Source organism: Chiroxiphia lanceolata, chromosome 8 (genome assembly GCF_009829145.1).
Source record: "Chiroxiphia lanceolata isolate bChiLan1 chromosome 8, bChiLan1.pri, whole genome shotgun sequence".
Taxonomy (NCBI): Eukaryota; Metazoa; Chordata; class Aves; order Passeriformes; family Pipridae; genus Chiroxiphia; species Chiroxiphia lanceolata.
Genome location: NC_045644.1, coordinates 1058050 through 1081466, shown reverse-complemented (window position 1 = coordinate 1081466; position 23417 = coordinate 1058050). Strand labels below are relative to the sequence as shown.

At 43.3% G+C, this 23417-nt stretch overlaps 1 protein-coding gene across 4 annotated transcripts; it reads left to right on the top strand.

Annotated features, from left to right (window-relative positions):
• Positions 1-12774: 12774 nt before the first annotated feature.
• Positions 12775-22469, top strand: PRLHR (prolactin releasing hormone receptor). Of its 4 annotated transcripts, none has more exons than XR_004358381.1 (4): positions 12775-12933; positions 13045-14270; positions 19864-19914; positions 20572-22469. XR_004358381.1 is itself a non-coding variant. In XM_032695511.1 (3 exons), exon 2 carries the CDS (start codon positions 13231-13233, stop codon positions 14263-14265), a length of 1035 nt encoding a protein of 344 aa, XP_032551402.1. In that variant the 5' UTR covers positions 12775-12933; positions 13045-13230; the 3' UTR covers positions 14266-14302; positions 20572-22469. The 4 variants fall into 4 exon arrangements, 2 of the variants coding, with proteins under 2 accessions (XP_032551402.1, XP_032551404.1); XR_004358380.1 differs by having other exon boundaries at positions 13045-14302; XM_032695511.1 differs by lacking the exon at positions 19864-19914 and having other exon boundaries at positions 13045-14302.
• The last annotated feature ends 948 nt before the right edge of the window (positions 22470-23417 follow it).

Below are 23417 nucleotides of genomic sequence, written 5' to 3'. Positions count from 1 at the left end.
TTGATAAGGGACTGATAAATTTAGGTTCCAAACCACTCAACAGATGAGTTTAGCTTACCTTCAATCAGTCTCATGTTCCACAGATCCCAGAGAGATACATCTCACTAGACTAAATTCAGTCCCTGTGAACACCTACCTCTGCCACAGAATATATTTATTTTATATATATAATATATATACATATAATATATAATATTATATTTATATACACATATATTATATATGTAAGTACATGTTACATATGCATTAATTGAGATCTATTTTAGCAGGAGGCTCTCTCATTATAAATCATGAATGGTGAGAGGTATTACAGACCATCATTTCTTTTTGGATACGTGTGTGTGTGTTCAAATTCAATCAGGTTGATATGCCACAGAATGCCATTTAATTTAAATTGAATTAATCAATAGAGTACATTAGCCACATCATTTTAATATTGTCTTGGAAAAATCCTTGGTCTGTAGAGCTCAAGAGCAAGACTGCTGGACCTGGTGGTGAGATGACACTATGATATTAGCTCTTCTGCAAAATTAATTCAGAAAAATAAATTACTTCTTTCCTCTCTCATCATTCTTCTTTTTTTTTTAACTGCTGCCATTTGGACAAACACCCTCTTTGTCTTGTTTTCATTTATGAAACAAAGTTATTGCAGAGGTTAGTAATGGGAGTTTAAGACTTCTCTCTCTGTTATTATTTCTTTCTCTTGTTGAGAAAGTTCTTAGATACTCCATGTTTTAGTTCCTCCTTTGCAGATTGAGTGGCAATTTTCCTCCTTCGAGTGTTTTGAAGGAGGAAAATTTAGTTTTGAAGACTAAAATTGAGAACTGGAGGAACTCAGGTTCACTACAAAGCATGTCCAAGGGGGGTGAAATGGGATCAATTCACAAATAAGATTAAAATTTTTTTTGGCCTCTACTTGTGTACCTTCTCTCTTTGTATATTTTGTTTTGCTTTTCCAATTCCATGAGAAAAACTATGTCCTCAAAGTGTCCTGGAAATTGGACCAGATTCCAGTGGTTCTGGCTTCCCTGAACAGAGGGGTCAGTAAGAAGTGATGAGAGCTGTCAGTGTTTTGTCATGCCCAGCTCTAGTGCATTGTGCTTTTCCTTGGAAATTTCATGTTGTTTCAAGGGAAAAGATACTAATGCCATCATGTGGCTCGGAAATCTGAAGCTGTGGCCATTTCTCAAGGTTCTTTTTCCAGAAATATGGATTTTTATTTCAAGTTATAACTGATTAATTATAATGGTGGCTGATGAGGACAGCCTTGGGCTCACAGAGGGCAATTCCAGCCTTGCTGGAGATGAAGTTCACCATTTATTGGTAAATAAATGCACAGAACTTTTGTAATGACCTGAACAAGTATATTCAGAGAATTGGACAGTCAGAAAGGATCTTGGGAAATTGAATTCAGCTTCACTTATCCATAGGAGTAGGTTTCAGTCATGGAGAGGTCTGTATTGAACCATCTAGGCAACCCACAGTCTTTTATCTATGAGGTCTGCAGGGTCTATTATATTATCTTATAATTTCCATTCTACCTCAGGTCAAATGCAGATTTCTATAGCACCCAGAGAACTAACAGTGGGAAAAATTTGTTTCCAGATTAACCAGAGGTGGTCCCACACTAGAGATTGTTGTTTAATAAATGTGAAACTAAGGCTGCAGAACTTTTTCATTTTCACTTTTCAGTGTACTTTAGTTATTTATGACTCTGTGCCTGAAATTTTGTTACACCCTTGTAAATCACCAAAGAAATATTTGAGAGGTTGTTTTTCCCACAGGGGAAAAGCAGTCATAACTAAAAGGTTTATTTAGCTTATTTATGTCTGGATACCTTATCAGCCTTTTGTACAATTTTGATTTCATTGTGGCAGTGTGTGCTGCACAGTCTAGCAGTACAGATCCACAGGGTTATAGCTGGGCATTATGTAAACACCATATTTATTTTAATGGGAACATATTATTTTATAAATATTCTTTCAGAGATAAAAGGAAAATTCTCCGAATGTAAATTTGGCTCTGCTGAATAGTCATTCAAAAAGAGGGACTGGAAGGTGACGTGTACCCCTTTTTAACTTGTATAACATTGAAAGCCTTAGAAATTTTAGCATCATTCACGTTAACACATCAAAGTATTGGTGGGTGAACTCAAATCTCTCTGAAATGCTAATCCACACCCTTAACTGTAGTGAAGTGAACATACAGATGGTTCTTCTAATTACTTGGAGAAAGAAAAGGGGATGATTTCCTTTAATGGTTTCCCCTTATTTCCTGACTGAAAGCGGTTCCAGCTCTTCCCTCCAGCTAATTTGACGATTAAAAGGTGCCTTTGTCTTGCTTTCAGCTATTGAGGTTTCATCACAGTCTGTTAAAACTCTCCCTCATGAAGCGAGGTGTGAACCCAGGGCTGTGTAGGTTTGGTTCAGGGGTCATGTGAAGGGGAATTATAGCCTTGAGTACTTAAAACCAGAATGCAGGGGGGGATTTTCATCATCCCATGTCATTGCACTGATGGCAGAGATGGAGTTTTGGGATTAAAATAGAAGCTTGACTCTTAGATGCAGCGGGTCATTGATGAAGGAATAGAGCCCAGGTATTCAGGCTCCAGACTCGTGGTAGCCCCATTTTCCCAAGGATACAAATGAAGAGAAGCTGTTCACTTCACCACTGCTTCGTGGGGTAACGTGTGCTTCAGAGGAACTGCAATAAAAATGGTCTGTGAATCGTGTCAGAGCTTTTACTTTTCATTGTAGACTAGAACAAAGGTTAAGGCTTCATAAATTCTGCCCTGAAAGATGAGATCTGCACACTAAAACCAGCTGGCATGATTGTCCCACTGCCTCTGTGCACCTCTGGATCAGGGTGGTGCAGTTCTGTGTGTCAATGAGTCATCCCACAACCCATAGAAGAATTTCACTTCATGCAACATGGCACAAGCTGCTGCTGTCACTTCAGGATTCAACAGAATTAAAAAACATACCATTTGATGGTGTATTTTTCTGAACATTCTAGAAACTCTCGTGTATTTTTCAATTAAAATACTCAGTGGGAACAACAACAAAAAAAAGCTTAAATAAATACAGCTGCTCCAGTCCTTCTGAACTTCTAAAAATACATCCCATATAGTTACCCCCAACCAACAACGCTTTCTGTTCCGTTTTTGAGATACACCACTTCTCTCCAAGCTGTTCAAAAGAATGGAATTTGGTTCATGACTGTAAATATACTATTTCAGTGCTCAGAGAGAGTAATTGAGAGGTAAGAATTCAGTGGGGGTTTTTTCTACTTCATTTTTTATTAGAAAGAATGCTGTATAATGTTTTTACTAAGTAAAACTCTAACCAGGCTTAAAAGCTCTTGTTCCTACTAGAACAAAAATAGGAACCATTACTGACATAGAACAGATTTTTGGCCTTTTTGAATATTGTACAATATTGTGGGTATCTTCAGGAAAGGCTTTGGAGGACTTTGTTGCCTGGGCTGTGTATTTTGATTTTGTCTGCTTAAATCCAGGCTTTAAAATGTTGAAAAAGAAATAAGGGATGGGGGGAATGGTTAATTAGAAATTATTGTTCTTCTGGAGTGATGGCACCTCATATAGTAGTAGGGAAAGGTGGTTTGCCTACAAAGGATATAGGAGATCTAGAGTCAGTTCTACCAGTAATATCTGTCCTGCTTCAGGGTAAAAATTATCCAGCCTCAGTTTTGTCAGTGGAGATGACGCTGATCTTTGCTTGGGGTGTCAGAAAGAGCTGCTCATTATTGTGCATAAAATGCTGTGAGCTTTTGGGCTTGCTACATTTGCAGTGATTAAGTTCTGTTTGGGCAGCTCTTGCCTTGCTCAACTGACAGTCTGTCTGAACACCTGGAGAGCTGCTGCAGCAACAGGGTCAAAATAATAAATGAGCCCTATGTGGCAAATATCAGCTCACTTCTATGGGGCTTTTGTATTTTGCCCTAACTAGAATATGGTTCTCATGATTCACTACTACAAGGAATGAACCATCTGAAACATCACTTCTGTTTCATGATAGAAAAGACTTATTTTGTTGCAATGATGGAAAAAACACGTGTAAAGTGATGTAAGAATCACTCCACTTGTAAACATATGGGGCGTGCTGGACTACACAGATTCCAGCCAATTCTCTATTATACAGAATCAGAAAGTCCTGTTCTGGGGCCATGAGTTATTTTGACATTGCAGTGTTTAACTGCAAGCTTTTACCAAAAAAAACCCTTCCAGGTTAAGGCTCTTTAGTTGATGAGTATGAGATCAACACTCACAAAATGCTGGAGTTCACTTGTTTGATGCAGCAGCAGGCACTGTGTTGGTGGTGGAGTTGACATTAGTCACCTAGAAAGAAGGAAAAAATCTGCTGTTTCAACAAAAAAAAAAGCAGGTGTCAGGTCTCAGAAAAGAGCAGCCACAACAGGGGAGCAGCAGAAATGGGACCACCTTTTGCTCTAATTCACCATCCAGCCCTGAGGTGACTGACCATGGACAACAGACATTCAGCAGTGGTGCAAAGTAAAACAGACTTGTTCCATAGAATAAAAATGTCTGTGGGAAAACAAGTAAATGATGGGTCAGATATCTACTGTAGAAATTGCACGCTGAAGTCTTCTAATTGATTGGAGTTCAACAGGTGCATTCAGATGTAAACAAGGCTGTTCATAAAATTAGAGCTAAACTGTGGCTCTTACTGTGCTCAGGTACTTGACAGAGCCCAGGCATGAGGACAGCTCTCCCATCACTAATGCAGCCACAAAATGAACAAAACACTTCTTGGAAAGGAATGTTAGGGGAAAGCTACCAGCAGACTAAACTCTTAATCTAAAAACAATCAGGTAATGGGATGATATCCATGGGGAATAATAGGACTTAATGAACCCAGGAGCAATGCAGATGGGGCTGAGCTCCTCCTTGGTAAGGAAGTTTAAACAAAGGCAGAGTATCCACAGGAAGGGTTGAAAGAGGTGACCCAGAAGGGATCACAGTAGGGGAAATCTGATGGTCTTTGTGATTTCAAGCTTCTTGTATCAGATAAAAAGGTGGGGGAAAGCCAACAGAGCTGGAGACAAACATTCTAAAGGAAATATGTTAAAGAAAAGGGCAGGGGAGAAACTGGGCAATGTTGAAGTCTGTAGCAAAATTCACATTGATTTTCATAGTAACAGAATGTAAAGTTAGGAGCACTGACATTTGTAATCAGTGCTGCAAGGTATCAAAATAACATGAGAGGACAAACAGCAGAAATGGTGTGTGTGGGTAAGTCATGACAGTAGGAGTCATCATGAAATGTTCATTCACCTTCTGTGTTCCTCTGATTTCTTCCACCTTTAGCATTTTTGGCTCTATGTTTTGCTCATCCAACAGCAGATGACTTTAATGGCTACTGTGAGTGATACTGTGAAGCAGAAAAAAGTAAGCAGCCAAATTCTGCTGTGGAAGAGGAATTGAGAGAGTGAAAGAGAATAAACCCAGATGTTGAAGCATAATTATAAGGGCTGGATGCACATACACACGGACAGAGTGAGACAATAGTCCTGAGAGCAAATACAGATCTGTACAGTTGGAAGGAGAGGAGATCATAAATAAACCTAGCTGTGAATATGCTATAAAATGTTTTATTTTTTTCTTTAAAATGTCACTTCCTTATTCTTAGTACAAATGTACTGAAAACATATAGAAGGCTTCATTAGAAGTTCTGTTAAGTTAGGTTTTATTTAGATGATGCAGGTTATTAAAGTACAATATCTCTTATTCCCTTTTTTCCAAACATGAATTTGCATGAGAGAGCAGAACAACTCAATTCCAAATAGTGTTCTTATCTCTACATAATTTTATTATGCAAACTATAATCAAACTAAATGACAGTCCTCCAGAAAAACCTTTAGTATTAAGAGCTTTCGAAGCTCCAGGGCAGATTGTTGTTAGTGAGATAGTTAATTAAATGGAAGTTGGATTTTATTACTCTATATAAACAACTAAGAGCAGCTGGGATGATGTTGGTCCTCTGGCCTTTTTTTTTCCTTTTTGTTTGACAGGTATTAATTGAACTCATTGTTCCATGAAAGCAGCAAGTTTTCTCATATCAGTGTGGTCGCTACAGAACATCAGGGAGCTGTTGCTCTCTTCTGCCCTTCACCCATCCCCAGGGTGGGTGGGGGCACTTTGGGATAATGCAGAGTGCTGGATTTGGTTGGGGTAGAGTTGATTGTCTTCACAGGAGCTGGTGTGGGGCTGTGCTTTGGATCTGAGCTGAAAACGTGTCCATAACACAGGGATGTTTCAGTTCCTGCTGAGCAGGGCTCACACAGAGCCAAGGCCTTTTCTGCTCCTCACCCCACCAGTCAGGAGGCTGGAGGTGCACAGGGAGTTTTGGGGGGCACATCTGGGACAGCTGAACCTGAGTGACCACAGGGGTATTCTCTATTATGTGGTGTCGTGCTCAGCATATAAATCTGGGGGAAGAATTAAGGGGGGATGTGTGAGGTGATGGTGTTTGCCTTCCCACGTGGTGTTGCACGTGATGGAGCCCTGTTTTCTTGGACGTGGCTGAACACCCGCCTCCCATGGGAAGGGGTGAGTGAATTCCTTGTTCTACCTTGTTTGTGTGTGCAGTGTTCACTTTAGTTATTAAACTGTCTTTATCTCAACCCACGAGTTTTCTCACTTTTACTCCTCTGGTTGTTTCCCCCGTCCCACCTCAGGGCAGTGAGCCAGTGGCTCTCGGGGCTCAGCTGCCCACTGTGGTTAACCCACGGCCTGCAGGAAGCAGGAAATGCTTTTTCCTCCTTCGGTTCTTGGGGAGAGATCCCCTCCGGGTGCGGGGTTCGGTGTAACTGCTGCTCTGATGGTTTTTCAGGGGTCACACACGGAAGATTTCTGCGGGCAAAGAACATTCTGCGGGTGGCGGGGGAATCCCCAGGGACAGGGGGGTTCTGAGGGCCCTGCCCTTGCCTTTGGGGTGGCTGTGGCTGTCCTGCCCTGTCCCACCGAGGGGCACAGCAGCTCACTGGGGTGGCTGTGGCTGTCCTGCCCTGTCCCACCGAGGGGCACAGGAGCATCTCCGGGATGGCTGTGGCTGTCCTGCCCTGGCCCACCGAGGGGCACAGCAGCTCATCCCGGGATGGGCGCTGTCCTTGGTGCTGCAGGAGCCGCTCCCGCTCCGCTCCGGGCGCGGGGAAACCTCTCGGGCAGTGCCCAAACCCTGCCACAGCCCCTCCCGGCACGGCGGGGCAGGGGGGCACTGCTTCTCCGGGGTGCCCTAGAGCAGTACCATGGGGCAGGCAGCATTTTGCCCTATTGATGCTCGGATTTAACCCTCAACAGCTCGGTTTTGCCGCCAGCCCTCCCCTGCGCCGGGGCTGACCTGCCCACCGGACCCCAAACCCCGGCTGTCCGCGTCTGCAGGGAACGCTCCGAGCGCTGAGTTCCTCCAGGGCTCAGCATTCCATCTGCAGATGTTCCACAGCCAATTCCCACAGTCTGTCCTGGCTTGGGGCATGTACTGGTACTGACTCTGCATCCCTTCAGGGCTGGGGAGCAGAGGAGAAATGCCAGTTTTTCTGGAGCAGCAGGAGATGTTGGATCTGTTGGATATGGAAATCTGCCTTCATACTTTTCCATTTTCATCCTCCCTTGTAACAGCCTTTAAATCAGAGACATTCAGATAGCTTTTCCCAGGCTAGTCCTGACTGAGCTATTAAAAAAAAATAAAGTAAGCACACTTTACCAGGATGTGTCATCACTGTTGCCTAAAATCATAGTTACATATGAAGAAGAAAACCTCTAGCTTAGATATTCCTAAAGATTTTGCCCCGTGGGCTTGTTTGTTTGATTGGTTGTTTTCCTTATGTTATACATCCTGTCTATGGGAACTCTAAAGACAGCAACTTTCTCTTACTGTAACATGACAAGGATCCATTTCAGAGGTGTGTTTACAGAAGGATTTGTAATAAAAATCTGAAATTCCATTGATGTCTGTCCAGACACCTCAGAGATGGTCAGACTTGTTAGCCAGACTCTGTTCTTCAGCACAATTCTCCTTTAACATGCTCAAGCAACACATTCAACACAAATACCTCTTGAATCATCATAGCATTTAACCTATTTATCCTGTACCTAGAGCTTAAAAACAAACAAACAAACAAACAAAAAACCAACAACAAAACTCCTCAAACAACAGCACATACAGACACACACAAAAAGCAAAAAACCCCTCAAAACTGCACCCCAAAACCTAGCATAAAAAAATCAGGTCATATTCTTTCTTGGTCATTAATTCCTGCATGGATTTACCTGGCAAAGGAATTCTTAAGGTGTGGTGATGTGGGGGAATCAAGCCTGGTTGTACCAAGTCTCCAGGCAACATTTTTTTAGGAAGGCAGGTCAGAGAAAAAAGAACCAGTGATAGTACTGACTGAAGTGCCTTGTGGCTGAACAGTTTTTCCAGAGTGACTGTGCTGGCCCTGCCTTTCTCCCTGCTTTGTAAATCAGCTGCTCTCAGCAGGTGCCAAGATCAGCAACAGGCAAAGTTCGTCACACAAATATTCAAGTGCTGTTCTAGTTGATCTTCACAGGCACCAGTGCAAAAATCTTCCCATCAAAGAACGACAAAGAACACTAAAATATATCTTAGGATTTAGTCTGAGCTGTACCCATGTGTGTGGGTCTGCATGTATACACATCTTAATTCTATCTTTTGAACATTATCCATGGGAATACTGTCAAAAAATGTGATAGTGGAGTTATTTTCAAGTAGGGGGGAGTGCAGTCCAAAGTCTGTGTTGATGAAGGATAGAAAGGAGCCTCCTGAAGCTCAAGCCCCGAGCAAGAAGTCAGGCCACACGCACGTGATAAATGGATCAAGATTTCTGTTAAGAAGCAGGTGCTTTATCCCCCCTAATACAGTGATTGTTCCAAAAGCAAGCACTTCCAAGGGGCAATTTGTTGCCCTCCCACTTAGAAGTGTTCTACTTTCCGTGCTAAATTTGCCCATGGTGAATTTGGTCTTTCATTAATGTTGTTCCTTTGCTTAAATACCTCTTTGCCTGCCCTGGAGTTTACCATCCTCCCTAGTGTTTTTAAAGAATACAGTGCAATTCTGCTCTGGTGAATAGACACAGCAAGAAAATTGTCCAGAGGCTGTAACAAAGTGGAGGCAAATTCACCCTGGAATCTCTCACAAAGCGGTAGATTTTCTTTTCTTCCACTCTCAAATGCACTGCCTGCTTCATTGTATAGACCTGCAACAAAATTTAAGCTGCAGTAAAAATTCTTATTATTAGATGACCTTGATCCTGTTTTTTGTGACAAGTTTTTCCTCCCATTCTCCCTCAGGCTTCCAAAGTTTCACCGTTTAACTGTGATCAGGCACCTTCATTTCCAGGGAATCACTTGTATTTTCCCCCAGTTTTTATGCTGTTTTCTTTATTTCAGCACAGGATCTTTGTCATCTGAGGAACCAACTCACTTTTCTCCTGTCACTTTCCCCAGAAGGCAAAGAATTCTGTGCATATGTAGAGTAGAGCCCCTCTTCTGTATTTAGTGTACAATCTTAAGCAAGTTTTGACTTGAATTCAAACATCCCCTTCCTTCAAGTTGTTAAGCCCCTCTTCAGCTAAAGTGAATTATTTTAAATTGAATCCTGTGTTTATCAAAATTTGGTACCTTGAATTTGAGAAAAGCAGCAACAACAACCAGAAAACTCCTAGCCAATCAAAAAATCCAAACCCTTGGTTGTAAACATGGTTCTTAGAGTTTAGAAACTGTGCTGTTTCAGTCCACAGCAGGGGCAGACAGGATGCATTTATATGATTAAATGAGGGAGGGACAGGCTGACCTGACATGAAATTATTGTGGGAAATAAAATCCTGTTCCCTGGCTGGTCAAAAGAATAATTTGCTAAAGGAACCCACCCTCATATCTGCATCATTCAAAATAGGCAAAGTATCTATTTTTATTGCAGGCTTTACAAGAACTACCTGATCTTTTCTGCACAGAACATTCTTGGAACGATGTGAAAGAATTTTTAAAGGAGCTCTGTGATGCAAAAGAAGTCCTGTTAATGCAAAAAAAGACAAATAAACAGGAACATAGAAAACTGACACCTGAAACTGTGAGACTAACGAGACAAGAAAATGTTCTGGTCTGTAAAGCCTAAAAGCATCTTACAGTGCTTGTACTGTGCAGAGTTGGACAGGAGCATAAGAGATCATGAAAGCTCAGCTGAGAAACATTTTTGTGGGGTGTTGGTCTGGCTCTGGGTGTAACATTCTCCACTGACTGAGGAAAGACCAGGGTTTCACTGAACACTAATCATCATTTATACATGTGACAACCTTAAACACTTGGAATGTCAAAACAGTTCTAATGTGACAGTAACGCAGTTCCTGTGACCTTTTCTCTTTTACTGAGAAAATTCTCTGTGTGAAATGGCAGTTTTAGAAGGAGGAAAGAGGATTTCTTTGGGCTAAAGAAGCTGGGCTGCTTTTTCTATTCAAGCCGCTATTAAATATTGTCTTTCCAGATCTTGGCTGTAGAAGACAGTTGAAGTGAAGAAATTTTCTGCCTGAAGCCAAAACAAGAAGAAAATCACTGACAGAAATAGATGGGAGCCTTCAAACAGAAGGTGTACTCGTTACTCATTTCAGAGGTGAAAAAAGGGCATTTAAAGGTAAGAGAAAATGCAGGAAGATTTACCAATACAGCTTGAAATAAAAGGACCTCTAGGGTTAGTTACAGGTTTTTTGTGACCTGAGCATTAAGGTGACCTTGAAGGCTTCTTTAGATGATTCTGTGTTTCATTTTTATTCTCACACAGCGAAGTATAAACCTTTTTTTTTCATAGGAATACAATGAGGATTTTTATTGGGTCTACTCTGCAGCTCTTGGGAATGACGCAGAAAAATCACTTAGTTAAAAATGAAATTTTCAATTACTACATATGCAAGGATATCACCGTGAGGATTCTTTCCTGGTACGAGCCTTGCAATTCCAGCAGGATGTGGCAGCATGAAGACCATTTGCATATGCCCTCCCTTCATTTTTCTGTGTCTTTTGGCTTGTACTAGAGATTCATGTCCAGAGCCTGCTGCAATCCTACTTCAAATCACACCATACTTTTCTCTCACATTAAGTGAAACAATTGCATTTATGGGTTTGGGGAGTTACTTTTGCATCATGGTACTTTATCACCAAGTGCCATGGTTGCACTGGGTGGTGACAGCAGCAGGAATCCCCTTTTTCCTTGTCTCTTTGCAGCCTCACCCCTCAGCTCTCTCTCCTGTTCTGGATTTGGGTATGTAGAGATAAATAGGTACCATATTCCCTTGGGTCCCATCCAGCTCAGGTAGGAGAGATCGGACTCTGAAGTGGGCTCTAACATCCCATTTTTAGTCTGGGTCATGGGTAGGTTACTATAGGAGTGAAATGAAGGATGACACTCCAGAGCAATGTGGCTACATGCCTGTTCTCCCCTCAGGCTGGAATTACAGCAATATTCCAGTCCAGAGCATAAACCAACCCTGGATGGAGCAGCACAGAGTCAGTACTTACCAAGTTCAAAATGCCCATCCATCACAGGCAGAATGGCTCCAGTCTGGACAAGGGCTGCACAAGATTGCTTCTGTTTTAGGATTAGGGAAAGGAATACGACAGGAATTAAATCTATGTTAAAGTCTGATTTATGTCAAATTACATCAAATCAAAAGAAGGATATGGTTCTGCCTACAGTCTCATAGAAAATAATGGCTCAATATTTCCTTAGTCTAACAGATTAGGACATAAACTATCATTTAAAATTGTGTCTTGCAAAACTTAGCAATGTTATCTGCTCTGAAGTATTCTGAAGTTAGGTTGCTCCATTTCTTTTCTAGTTTCCCTAGCTGGTACAGATGGATGTAGTGGATTTTCATTGTTTTATTGACAGCTGAGGTATTGGTGCCAGATTGAGGTGGAGAGGAGTTAAGAGAGAATTAGAAAAATAGGCAAGAGCTGGATGCTTTCTAATGTCTGAACCAAGCAGAACAAGTACAGATGTATTTACAGACCAGTTAGTACTTGTGGTCTGGTACAGAAAAGGTTAACAAATCTACTGCAGGAATAAAGAAACACCCCAAATACTTTTGGGTAGCTGGAATATTAGAAACAGTATGCTTTAGTTCAGGGCAGGTAAACCTTTACAGCTAATCTTTTTGGATACCAGTATTTCCTTTCAGATGCTCACATGTGTTTAAAGATGTGCAAATCCTACAGAAAATAGTCACAGTGGGTAAGCAAGCATTGTACCATGATGGAAAACAAATGCAAATAAAATAAGTTCCTTTGAGCTACATGCTAAATGCACATTTCTAAGCCTAACTTCATTCACCAGGTACATAGCTGAGACCCTCTAGTGGCATAAACATTTATTTGCCTTCAGCATATTATTAAAATTCTCTTTCACAGTCACATTATAGCAGCAAATTCACAGGTAGCTTTTTTGGACACTCTGGGGGCTGTGGTAAAGTGAATCTGGGATTAGATGCTGTGCAGGCTCGTGTTAATGACTGTAAATTGATTTTTAGCTGTGAGGGGCAATTATAGATGCACTGGAAGGAGAAGGGAATTTTTGAAAGGATGTTCTAGAACTAATTACTATCAGCAAGAAGCACGCAAAGAGCAACGCAATACCCAGGACAGCCAATAGGGAGAAAAGCTTATACACAAATCTGTCCTGACCTGGGAGTAAGACTGTTTAAAAACACTGATCTGCACTTAGCTTGTAAATGCGCATCACCCTCTTTCTCCCTCATATATTCTCTCTCTCTCTCTCTCTCTGACACACACACACACATCCACGCTCCTGCATTTGCAGAAGACAGACATCTAGGGCACTTCTTGGCATCCCCAGGAAAATCGTATGGGATTAAAAACCCACAGCAGTAAGTACTTGTGCATTAAATGTTTATTAAGTGGCATGCTGTCAAAACCTGAATTTAATAGTAAACACAGGAGGAATTTAATGGAAATTGGTTGTATTTGATTTTTCCTAGGAATTGCTGGAAGCTGCTTCTCGAGGATTGCAACTTCACCTTTTGCTTTTACGGATGCTTGTTTACTATCCATGTGGTAACCTCTGGACAGCCAGTAACCCATTCATTATCCCCACTGATTGAGTGAGGGAGTAGCGCAGCGGTAACTACTTCACTCAGCTGAAGGCAGACAACAAAAGGAGGAAAATGATGAATTCGGACAATTTAACCTCCCAAAGCTTCCTCTCTGCAATTCACAGCAACGCCAGCAATTTATTCTCAGGTCTCCAGTTTGTTCAGTCCTTCAAGCCCCTAATCATCCCCTGCTACTCCCTGGTGGTTTTCATCGGTGTCATTGGGAATTACCTGCTCATTTATGTTATCTGCAAGACAAAAAAAATGCACAATGTCACCAACTTTCTCGTGGGCAATCTGGCTTTCTCAGACATGCTCATGTGTGCAACCTGTGTGCCCCTGACACTCGCCTATGCCTTCGAGCCCCGGGGGTGGGTGTACGGGCGGTTCATGTGCTACTTTGTTTTCCTGATGCAGCCCGTCACGGTGTTCGTGTCTGTGTTCACCCTGACTGTCATAGCTGTGGACAGGTACTGTGCCATGGTGTACCCCTTCCGCAGGAGGCTCACCATCCCTGTCTGTGCTTACATCCTGGCTGCTATTTGGCTGCTGAGCTGCACCCTGGCTGCCCCAGCCTTAGTCCACACTTACCACGCGGAGTTCCCGGAGCTGGACTTCTCCATCTGCGAGGAGTTTTGGTTCCACATGAAAAGGGATCGCTTGGCTTACGCCTACAGCACCCTCATCATCACCTATGTGTTGCCTTTGGCTGTCATCTCCCTGTCCTACCTGAGGATCTCGGTCAAGCTGAAGAACCGTGTGGTGCCGGGCAATGTCACCCAGGGCCAGGCTGAGTGGGACCGTGCACGGAGGAGGAAGACTTTTCGCCTGCTGGTCTTCGTGGTGGCAGCCTTTGGAGTCTGTTGGCTGCCTCTGCACATCTTCAACGTGATAAAGGACATAGACATCAGCCTGATTGACAAGCAGTATTTCAACTTTATCCAGCTGCTGTGCCACTGGTTTGCCATGATGTCTGCTTGCACCAACGCCTTCCTCTACGCCTGGCTCCACGACAGCTTCAGGGGAGAGCTGAAGAAAATGTTTGCCTGGAGAAAGAAGAAAATTGGACCCGCTACAAACTGCATTATGGCCAGTGTGGTGCTGTAAACGAGGTCTGGTGGCATTTCCTTTGTACAGAAACATTGTAAGTCCTTTCCACTTCTAATTAGTCCTCATTCCTGACATTTGTCTTCAGGGCTCAATTATGACAACGCAATTCCCATGCTTATCTTCCCCAGCACCTCCACTTCTAATGGAGAATGACAGGCAGACGTCATGTTTAAAAAATGTCTTTTCTTCTTTGACTGGAGTCAGAGGCAAGGAGGTATTACCACGATAAGATACAGGGATCCTTCCTATCTGTTTTGGATATTACTCAGTACAGACATGGGGTTTGGGGACGGGAAGAAGCAAGGATGACTATGAAACCTAAATACCTCAATGAGGGAGTGTTTTGGATTGGTTAGAAATTAAATTTGCATATCTACCCAGAGTCCATTCCTTAGCCCAGGATCTAAGGCAGAAGACTAACAATATTCCTGTAGTCCTCTTGGGTTAGGGCCAAGCTGCAAATAGCATAAAGGTCTCTGAAATGCTGTCCCTCAGCAGCTCCCCCAGCTGTGGGCAGGAAACCAGGCTGGCAGGAGCTGCTCCAAGCCTCCCTGTGCCAGCTGAGCTGTGCTGGCAGCAGTGGGATGCAGTGGTGTCCCCTCTCCCAGGGGTGTGGATAACATGCAGGGTGATGGCAGAAGCTCACTTGCAACCCCTCCAGGTGCCTCTGTTCAAGATGACTGGGTCACCTGTGGCCCTTGCTGGGGTGTGCTGTGTCTCCCCTGCATGGTTTCTCCCCTCACCCCCATCTGCTCCCTGCCCCAGGCCCAGGGGGTGGTGTCACAGCCCTTGAGACTGCACAGGAATTTGGATTTTCTGCTTTTGGAACCCAGCATCTTCCTGCAATCCCAAACCCCCTGTGGCTCATGGGCCTGCAGCAGAGCATGTAGCAATGTGAGATGTAGTATTGCAAGAGGGTAAATCAAACCAGAGTGATGGTATTTCTGTGATGTGAAATGTGATGCAGAGTGGGCAACAGCCTATTTGATAGATTTGCAAGTGCTGCCATCAAGGATGGGCTGACTGGAAACACAACCTGTAGTGGAAAATCATTCAAATAGGGGACATTAAGACACACCACCACTTTACTGACATTGAATTGTGTTCCTGCCATTGTCTCATGCAGCCCTGCTGCAAGTCAGCTGCCTTTGTCATTACAGCATTGTCAGTGCTCAGATGAATTCCACTCATTCCTCCAGGAGCTGATTTGGACAGGTGGCAATGGTGCCATCAGCTTTGATCTCCAGAGAGAGCCAGAGGCTTTGATACTGCCTTCAGGAGTCCTTCTGGAGGTATCTGTTAAGAGACAGTGGGCTAAAGGGGCCATACAAGCCCTGTGTGACCAGTCGAAGCCAGAGCTGCCAAAGGGAGTGGAGTGGCAGGACCTCCCCTTTGAAGGAGTCTTTTGGGAAGAAACAATTTCCTTTGACATTCACATTTCGATAAGATGAGGGAGTTAGAAGCTATAATCAAACTATTGGTAGCCATAATCAACCTGATGGTTCCTAGTTCCTTCCTTCCTGAGCTGAAAGTATCTGAGATCACAGGTAAGTGTGCGGGACAAAGTTCTGGAAGCACACACTGATCCCGAAGAGGTTTTTTCCAGGCTGCTAAGCTGAAAGTTGTGATGGCATGAGGAGATGCCTGATGCTGAGGTGAGACCAGCCAGAGAAGCAGAGCAACCCAGGGGCAGTTTTGGCCATCTGGTTGACCACAACTGCCCATGACCAGGTACATAAGCACTGTGAAGCAATGCCAGCGGACATGAGGGGAGAGGGAAGACAGAGAAGAGGTTTCTTTAGTTTGCACATGTATTCCTACTGTGAAACTGTGAATATAATTCTGCTCATCACCTTTCAATAGGCTTAATCTGGTAAAAAAACTCCCACAGATCCATATGCACACACTGAGAAAAGTGTTGGAAAAACATTCGAAATCCCATTTCACAAATTCCCTAAAATTTCAAGTTGTTTTGCTGCTAGTAATGAGGATATTAGAATCTGTAGTGAAAGGACAATAAATTAGATTCTGTAGTGATAGGACAAGGAGTAATGGGTACAAATTGAAAGAGGGGAAATTTAGGTCAGATATCAGGAAGAATTTCTTTATTATGAGGATGGTGAAACACCAGAACAGGTTGCCCAAGGATTGTGGATGCCTCAGCTTGGCAGCGTTCAAAGCCAGTTGGATAAGGCCTTGAGCAACCTGCTCTAGTGGGAGGCAGGAGGGTTGGGACTAGATGATCTTTAAGGTCCATTCCAACCCTTGAACATTCTATGATTTTGTGATTCTGTGATTATGAAGGAGGTCCTTTTAACTGGTCATTACCTGCACTCGCTCTGAGATTAAGTGTATCTACCTTGCTTACCTTGATTTAAAGATTTGAGTGACCTGTTAAAGAATGTTTTGCTTTGCTGAATTTCAGGAAATTGTTTTTTCTTCGAGCTCAATATAGCAAGCTACTGGAATAATTGGTGATTTTGAAAAGACAAAAAAACCTCCACTTCCAAACAAACCAATCAAATTTTACAAACTTTTCAGCTTTTTTTCAGGACTCTTTTGAAGACCACAGAGAATAGGACACCAAGAGAGCACTGAAACAACACTGCAAAAAGCAGCTTCAAATAATAAAAAAATCCTGACTTTCATAGGTTTTTCTTTTCCTGAATTATGTTAGTCTCTCAGTTTGTAAAGGTTAATTAGTATTGAGGTGGTCCATAATGTGCACAACCTCCTGCACTAAACACAGGCAGTGCTGTATCCAGAGTGATCCAAAGCTCAGTGGAGTGACTGTGTTGACTTTCTCAACCACAGCAGGCCTGGGATCATTTCCTTCTTACACATCATATTTTTACCCTCATTTACCAGAGCTGCAGTTTGAGTTATTAATGTTCCTTTGAATGTTAATGGTTGAAGATGGTGGCTGCAGAGAGCTGCCTGAAGCAAACAAGGGATTTGTCTCTTTATTTTGTTTCCCTGAGACAGAAATGAAGGGCTGTTCAGTGCACACACTGTTCCCACAGTGACAGAGGTTTTGGGAACATCTCTTTTCCAGCAGCCTCTGGAGCTGCTGTTAGAGCAGTGCCAAGGTCTGTCATCTCACAGAGGTCCTCAGGAGTGCCCAGCACAGCAGGCACCCTCATCTAAGTGCTGGTTTAACCTGGACATGCCTTGAACCTGTCAGGATGTGCTTTGGCAGCAGAAAGCTCAGAGCCTGCCCCTCGCTTCAGGCACTGCTCATGGTTAGGATTAGCAGGTGCCCCCTGGAATGATCTGCATTCTCCAGCACAGACTCCTGGAGCTCCTTCTCTCTCCTCTGCAGTCCCCTTGGTCCCCCTCACTGGTCCTGCACTGCCATTTTTCCAGGCTTTCCCTGCGTGGTGCACAGAGGAATTCCAGCCATGGGCTGGAGGACTGGGGGTTCTGCAGCCTGGCAGGGACCGAGGCACAGCCACGTTGGCTCAGTCCTGCCTCTGAATAGAGCCCCAAGAATCTCTGCTTGATTTAATTACTGTTTTCTCTGATATACAGAGTAATAAACAATAATAAGATTTAGAGGCATGTTGATGCACTTCTTTAATCCAGTTATGCAAATAATTCTATTACAAGCTGTCATGAGAAACTTGTTTGCCAATCTCCACCCCTCTCCAGGGAACTGCTGTGGTTCTCTGAGGGGCCAGGGCTCATCACTAAGGTATTTTTGGTGGTATACTTTTTAATTACAATTTAACAAATCATTACATGTTTTGATTTTATAGGGGAGCCTTGTTCAAAACTTGATGAATCTATTAACTTTCCCTGGAAGGGTTTTTGTTGTTCCTTGCTTACATTGCAGCCCAGCACTCACACAGAGCAGGGTAGCTGCTCTGCAGGGATGAGCAGGGTTTGCCTCTGAGCTGAGGTCTGCCAGAATGGAATATCCTCCTCCTCCTCTGCTGGGATTTCTTTCCAATTATTTCCATGTACAGAGAGACTGTCAGCAGGTGCAGACCCAGGTGCTCTGTGTCTTACAGCAGTAAATAAGTGTTATTTGTGAGGGCTCCTTGGACTGCTCCTAAAGGACAGTCTCCAGTGAACACTCCTGGGTGCATTATGGAGTTAGCACACATGCTTGGGGGTGGTGGTTTTGGGTAGGTATCAAAGGCATGAGCCAGCAAGTGGATTATCAGAGCACAGACAGTCTTGGACTTTGGAAAAGGAGGGGTCACTGAGGATCATACCTTCTCATTGCAAAAATCCTCTGGAAGATTTCACTGGGGCCAAACCCCTACGGCTCTGAGCATCTCTGAAACGTGGGCAGTGCTCCAGATGTGGAAGGGAAAGCAGGGGAGAGTGAGGTGTCTTCACTTACAGTGAAGAGCACAGATTTAGACAGCAGGGATCCAGCTTCACAATTTGAAGCTATTCTGCATAGCTGTTGGAAGGACTCACAGAGCACCATTCCAGCAAATACGCTGTATTTCCAGTGTTTATAGATGCACTAATGCTTCCTCAAACACAGGCTATGCCCTGTGGTAAAACATGGGGCTTGTATCAAAAGGCACTGTACTTAAGAAACACATGTGAAAGTCAGTCAGCACTTGATCAGGAACTGAAAAACAGATTAGGTAGTGACCAAAGGTCACTGAAGCTGAAATCAGGTAGACAAAGAAAAACAATTAAACCTAAATAAGGGTCAGGTAGAGTAGTCTCTCCCCCACTTTGAGAATATCTACTCAGAGCAGTCACAAAAGACTAACTTGCTTGTGCAATGCATTGCTTTAAATAAATTTTCCTCATACTTGGATGAAGGAAATTCAAGGCTATATTTGTATCATGTTTGGGGAATGGCACTTTATCCGGGGTGGGCAAAAGCAGGTCCTGCCATAAGGCCACTGCTCAGATGAGCATGGTGAGTGTTTCCCAGCTGATGGATGGACTGGGAAAAGCTGGTACTTCTCATACCAGCTGAACAACAGATGCTCTGCACAGTTCTAATGGAGCAAATCTTGCTGGCTGAGCTGTCGATGGTGAGTTATAATTAGATGCCTGAGATGATGCAGGGTACAGATAAAAGCTGAAAATGGTACACCTGCAGCTGGGGAAAAAAATGCAAAATTGGACAGAATTGGGCAATACATCAATCAATCTGCCCACCAGATGAGAAGAGGGTAGGGAGAAAAACAATGTGCTGGTGGTAAAGCCACAGCTGCCTTTGCCATTTCTGCACAAAGAAATGTAATACAAACTTTTACCTTCAGCCCTCCACTCTCGCTGCCTACTATCCTTTTCTCAGGCAAAAATAGTGACGTTTCTCCTCCTTACCCTGAAGAAAAGGTTGCCCAAGGGTCAAAGCAAACATTTCTGACTGATGGAAAGCACACTGAAAGCAGAGCTTTCTAAAGGGAGCTCTTCTCTCTTCTTTCTGCAAGCAGAAATACACAGCAGCTCTGCACTGAAACATGTGCTGTGTGGATCTGTAGCTGGCCTGGCCTGCCACTTGGAGCTCTGGGTTTTGTGTACACAGCAAGTAAATACTTCTCCCCATGCTCAGGGACCTCACTGTGGGTCACAACCATCACTGACTCTGTTCCTTTGTACCTGATTTCCCTCCAGATCAAGATGCTTTACTGGAAGTCCCAGAGAGGAGCTGCAGATGCATCAGAGGTATGCAGCCAACATTAATAGGACCTTTCCTTCAGAGATCACTGTCATAATCCCAGTCTCAGCAGGTCTGAAGTACATTCTTGCTGTGTACTGACATAACAGGCTGATTTCAATCAAACTTTGTCTGGTGTTTCTCTGTTCCCTGGAGGATTTAAAAGATGTGTGGATGTGGCACTTGGGGACATGGTTTAGTGATGTGCTTGGCAGTGCTGGGGGAATGGCTGGGCTCGATGACCTTGGGGGTCTTTCCCAACTTAATGACTCAGAACCAGTCAGAAGATGGCCAAGCTGTCTCCCTGCAGGGCAAAGAGTGAGAGGTTAAGGGCATGGAGCTCAAATATATCTCACTGGGAGTTATGTCCCTTTGGAATCTATAAGCTTACTCTCCTGGACAAGAAGCAGATAAGATTGACTCTCTTGTCTGTTGTTGCTTACTTTCCCTTTCTGCAGCCTGCTTTGTCAAACTAAGTTAATGAAGCTGTTAATTTATATAAACGAGAAAACACACACTCAAGAGCTCCCTGCTTTATGTCTCTGACCCATTGGAAATCAATTTGGGATCACTGCTTTCTATTTGCAGCTGACTGGGCTCTCCATCCTTAAATTATCACTTTGTAATTTCCCTGTGCTTTTTCTTTTTTTTTTTAATCTCTGCAGGGAACATCTTAAAGGGGATTTTTAATCCCCACATCTACATTTCCTGCAATTCCTACCTTTCCACGAGGCACTGGAGACCTTTCAGCAGCAGCAAGCAGGACTGCAGAGAGAAGCTTGTGGTGATGAGATCTACCTCTCCTGCTGAGCACAGTCCTTGGCTTCCAGACAACATGCTGGAAAGGTGTTGGTGACTCACAGCAGCAGGAGGGGTTTGTGAGAGCCTGGGGATGTTTGTGGTGCTGAGGGTCACTCTTGCCCAGCTCAGGTTCTCCCCAGCAGCATCACCAAGATGTGCTCAGCTGGGGCTCTGGTGAGGCCGGGCAGCACGAGGGGCTGGCTCTTTTCCTGCAGTTCCTCAGCCCCAGGGAGCTGTGTTCATTTACCCAGCACAGCCACAAGGCAGGGCTATGCTCTGCTGAGAACGGGACAGCCAAAGGACCCCGGAGCCGTGATGGAATGTGGCAGGAATGTGGCAGGAATGTCACAGGATGCCGTCAGTCACAGCTCCAGTCTGTGTGACCAGCTGTCCTTGGGAGTGGGAAGGTGAAGCTACAGCCTGTGTTGTAAACCAAGCCCATCTTGGGCTCGTGGAGAAAGAAAGAAGAAATTATTACTTTTTGGACTTGAAGCAAACAATGCCCACCCAAAGGCTAAGTCTGTGATCACCCAGAGGTGGTCCTGTGAGAATGCAGGAGTCACTCAAGCCTTCCTGTGCTCCCTCACCTGTGGTGTGTCACTTCAGTGGATTTTTGGTCGGGTTTTTCCTCCCTCCCCTCAGCCCTACAGTGCAACAGGGGCAGGCCAAGCATGTGCTTGAACCACTGGTGTGAGGTCCACATAAGCAGAGCTGTCAGTGCACAGTCTAGAGGCAGGTGAGTTTGAGGGCAGATGCACCTGTGAAAGGGTTTTTTTATAAAAATAATTGAAAGATTGGGGATGGAATTCCAGGACAAGTGTTCAACCAGCCCACTCCTCAGCAACTGGAGGCAGCTCTGCAGGAAGTAAGATGAAAATAGTTCATATATTATTTGTAAGAGTTAGCTATGAGCTGTATCACCAATATATACTATATACAAGGTATTTAAAATCATTAACAAGACAAAATCTTCAATGCTAAGCTTTGGAATTATTTTCCCTCAATTATTGGATCATTTTAAATTCAACATCTGTTGTTAATATGCATAAATTAAAAAAATAAAAATAGATTTGAAACCATCTAAAGCACTAGGCAACATATGGCAGACCTGTTTAATCTTAACAAGTCAATAATATTATCATTATGAATCACTTCTCTGTTAAAATGTGTATTTATGTCTGTTGTATAAATCATGTTTATTTGTAAAAGCCTTTTGTACCACCCATGCAATTGTCACTTGTCACAGCTAATTCTAGATTGTTTTGAAAAAACAATTTTCCTCTTGGAAAATTGCCACAGACTGAGGACAGACAGAAATGCAAATCATCACCAGTCAAAGTTCTGACAACATCACACACAAAGTGCAGGGAAAATGTGGAAGACCTGTGTTTTGCTGCAGTTAAAAATGATGGGTTTCTTTATTTTTAAGGCATTGTGGAAAGCACTGTTCCAAACACTTTTCACTCCCCAAAAGTTGTATACAGGGTCTGACAAGATCTACATTCTTTCCTGGTTCCTGACATTCTTCCTTCATTGCTAAATGAAGAAACAGGCTTTCCCATGGAAGAGTTTACAATGGCACTGCTCACCTGGAAATGCTGCTGCCCAGGGACAGGGTGAGGACACAGGAGAAGTGGGGATTAAAAGCCAGACTTCTCAGACCCTGAAATCATTAAATTATTGGTTAAGGGCAACAGAACTTTGAAAAGTTGTCTTTCAATCCTTGACTGAGAAGGTTTATCTCCTTCCCTCACACATGTTAAGGAAACATGTCAAAGGAATGAATTCACATAACAAACAATTCAATAATTCTTAAAATGCCTTGGTTCCTGGGGATTAGGTCACTTCTAAGAGGGGTAGAAGATGTTTCAATGTTTGCCCACCACTGAAGGAGGCATGTCCAAGTGGAATATTTGGTAGCCTTCTAAACCATTATGGGTTTGCTGTGTGATCAGAAAAAGGACAAAAAAATTGAGGGCAAAAAGCAAATTTTTAGTGCTAAAATGAATTAGCTGCACAAGCTGAATCTGCAATGTGATGTTCAACAAACATCCTAATTTGCAGTGCTGAAAATAGAGATAATCAGGCAAGCACTTTCACTTCCAGATCCAACATGAGGTACTTGGAAATAGGGGTGGAAGGTGGGTTGGGAGAAGGCCAGACTGGCACAAGAACAGTGTTAGACTTTCTGTCAGCAGTGAGTAAAACCAAATGAAGTGTCAGCACAGCTTTCTGAATCTGAAGCTGTTTACATTCAAATATTGAGACTCGAGGAGATGGACAATGTAGAGCTACAGTGAGTTTCACAATTCATCTATTTAAAAATAGCTGCAAAAATAGCAAGTCCTGGAGATTATTTCTAAATTGTAGATATTTGAAACACGGATCTGCAGTTTGATTTCACCTTTTATTGCAGAAAGTCCAAGCTCTTTGAGACAGAGTTTAGAGCAGAGACAAGTGTGTCCCTATTGTGTCTTCTTAAATGGAGACCAGTGATTTAACCCAGCCACTGTGATATTCTGCTGTAGATAATAGGTCCAAAATGAGCTTTGAGTTTTCTCTCTCCACAAGATTTGAATTCAACATTTGCAGCATAACCAGAGGGTAGAAAACAGCGAATCATGTAGGCAGGAACTCTTGCTAATGTCCCATTTACAGTAACTAAACAAGTTTAATCCCAAAAGAAATGAAAGAGAGAGCTTTGAAGTGC

Bases quoted from the DNA above. Each gene is read 5' to 3' on its own strand.
- PRLHR (XM_032695511.1), top strand. From the start codon at position 13,231: ATGATGAATTCGGACAATTTAACCTCCCAAAGCTTCCTCTCTGCAATT.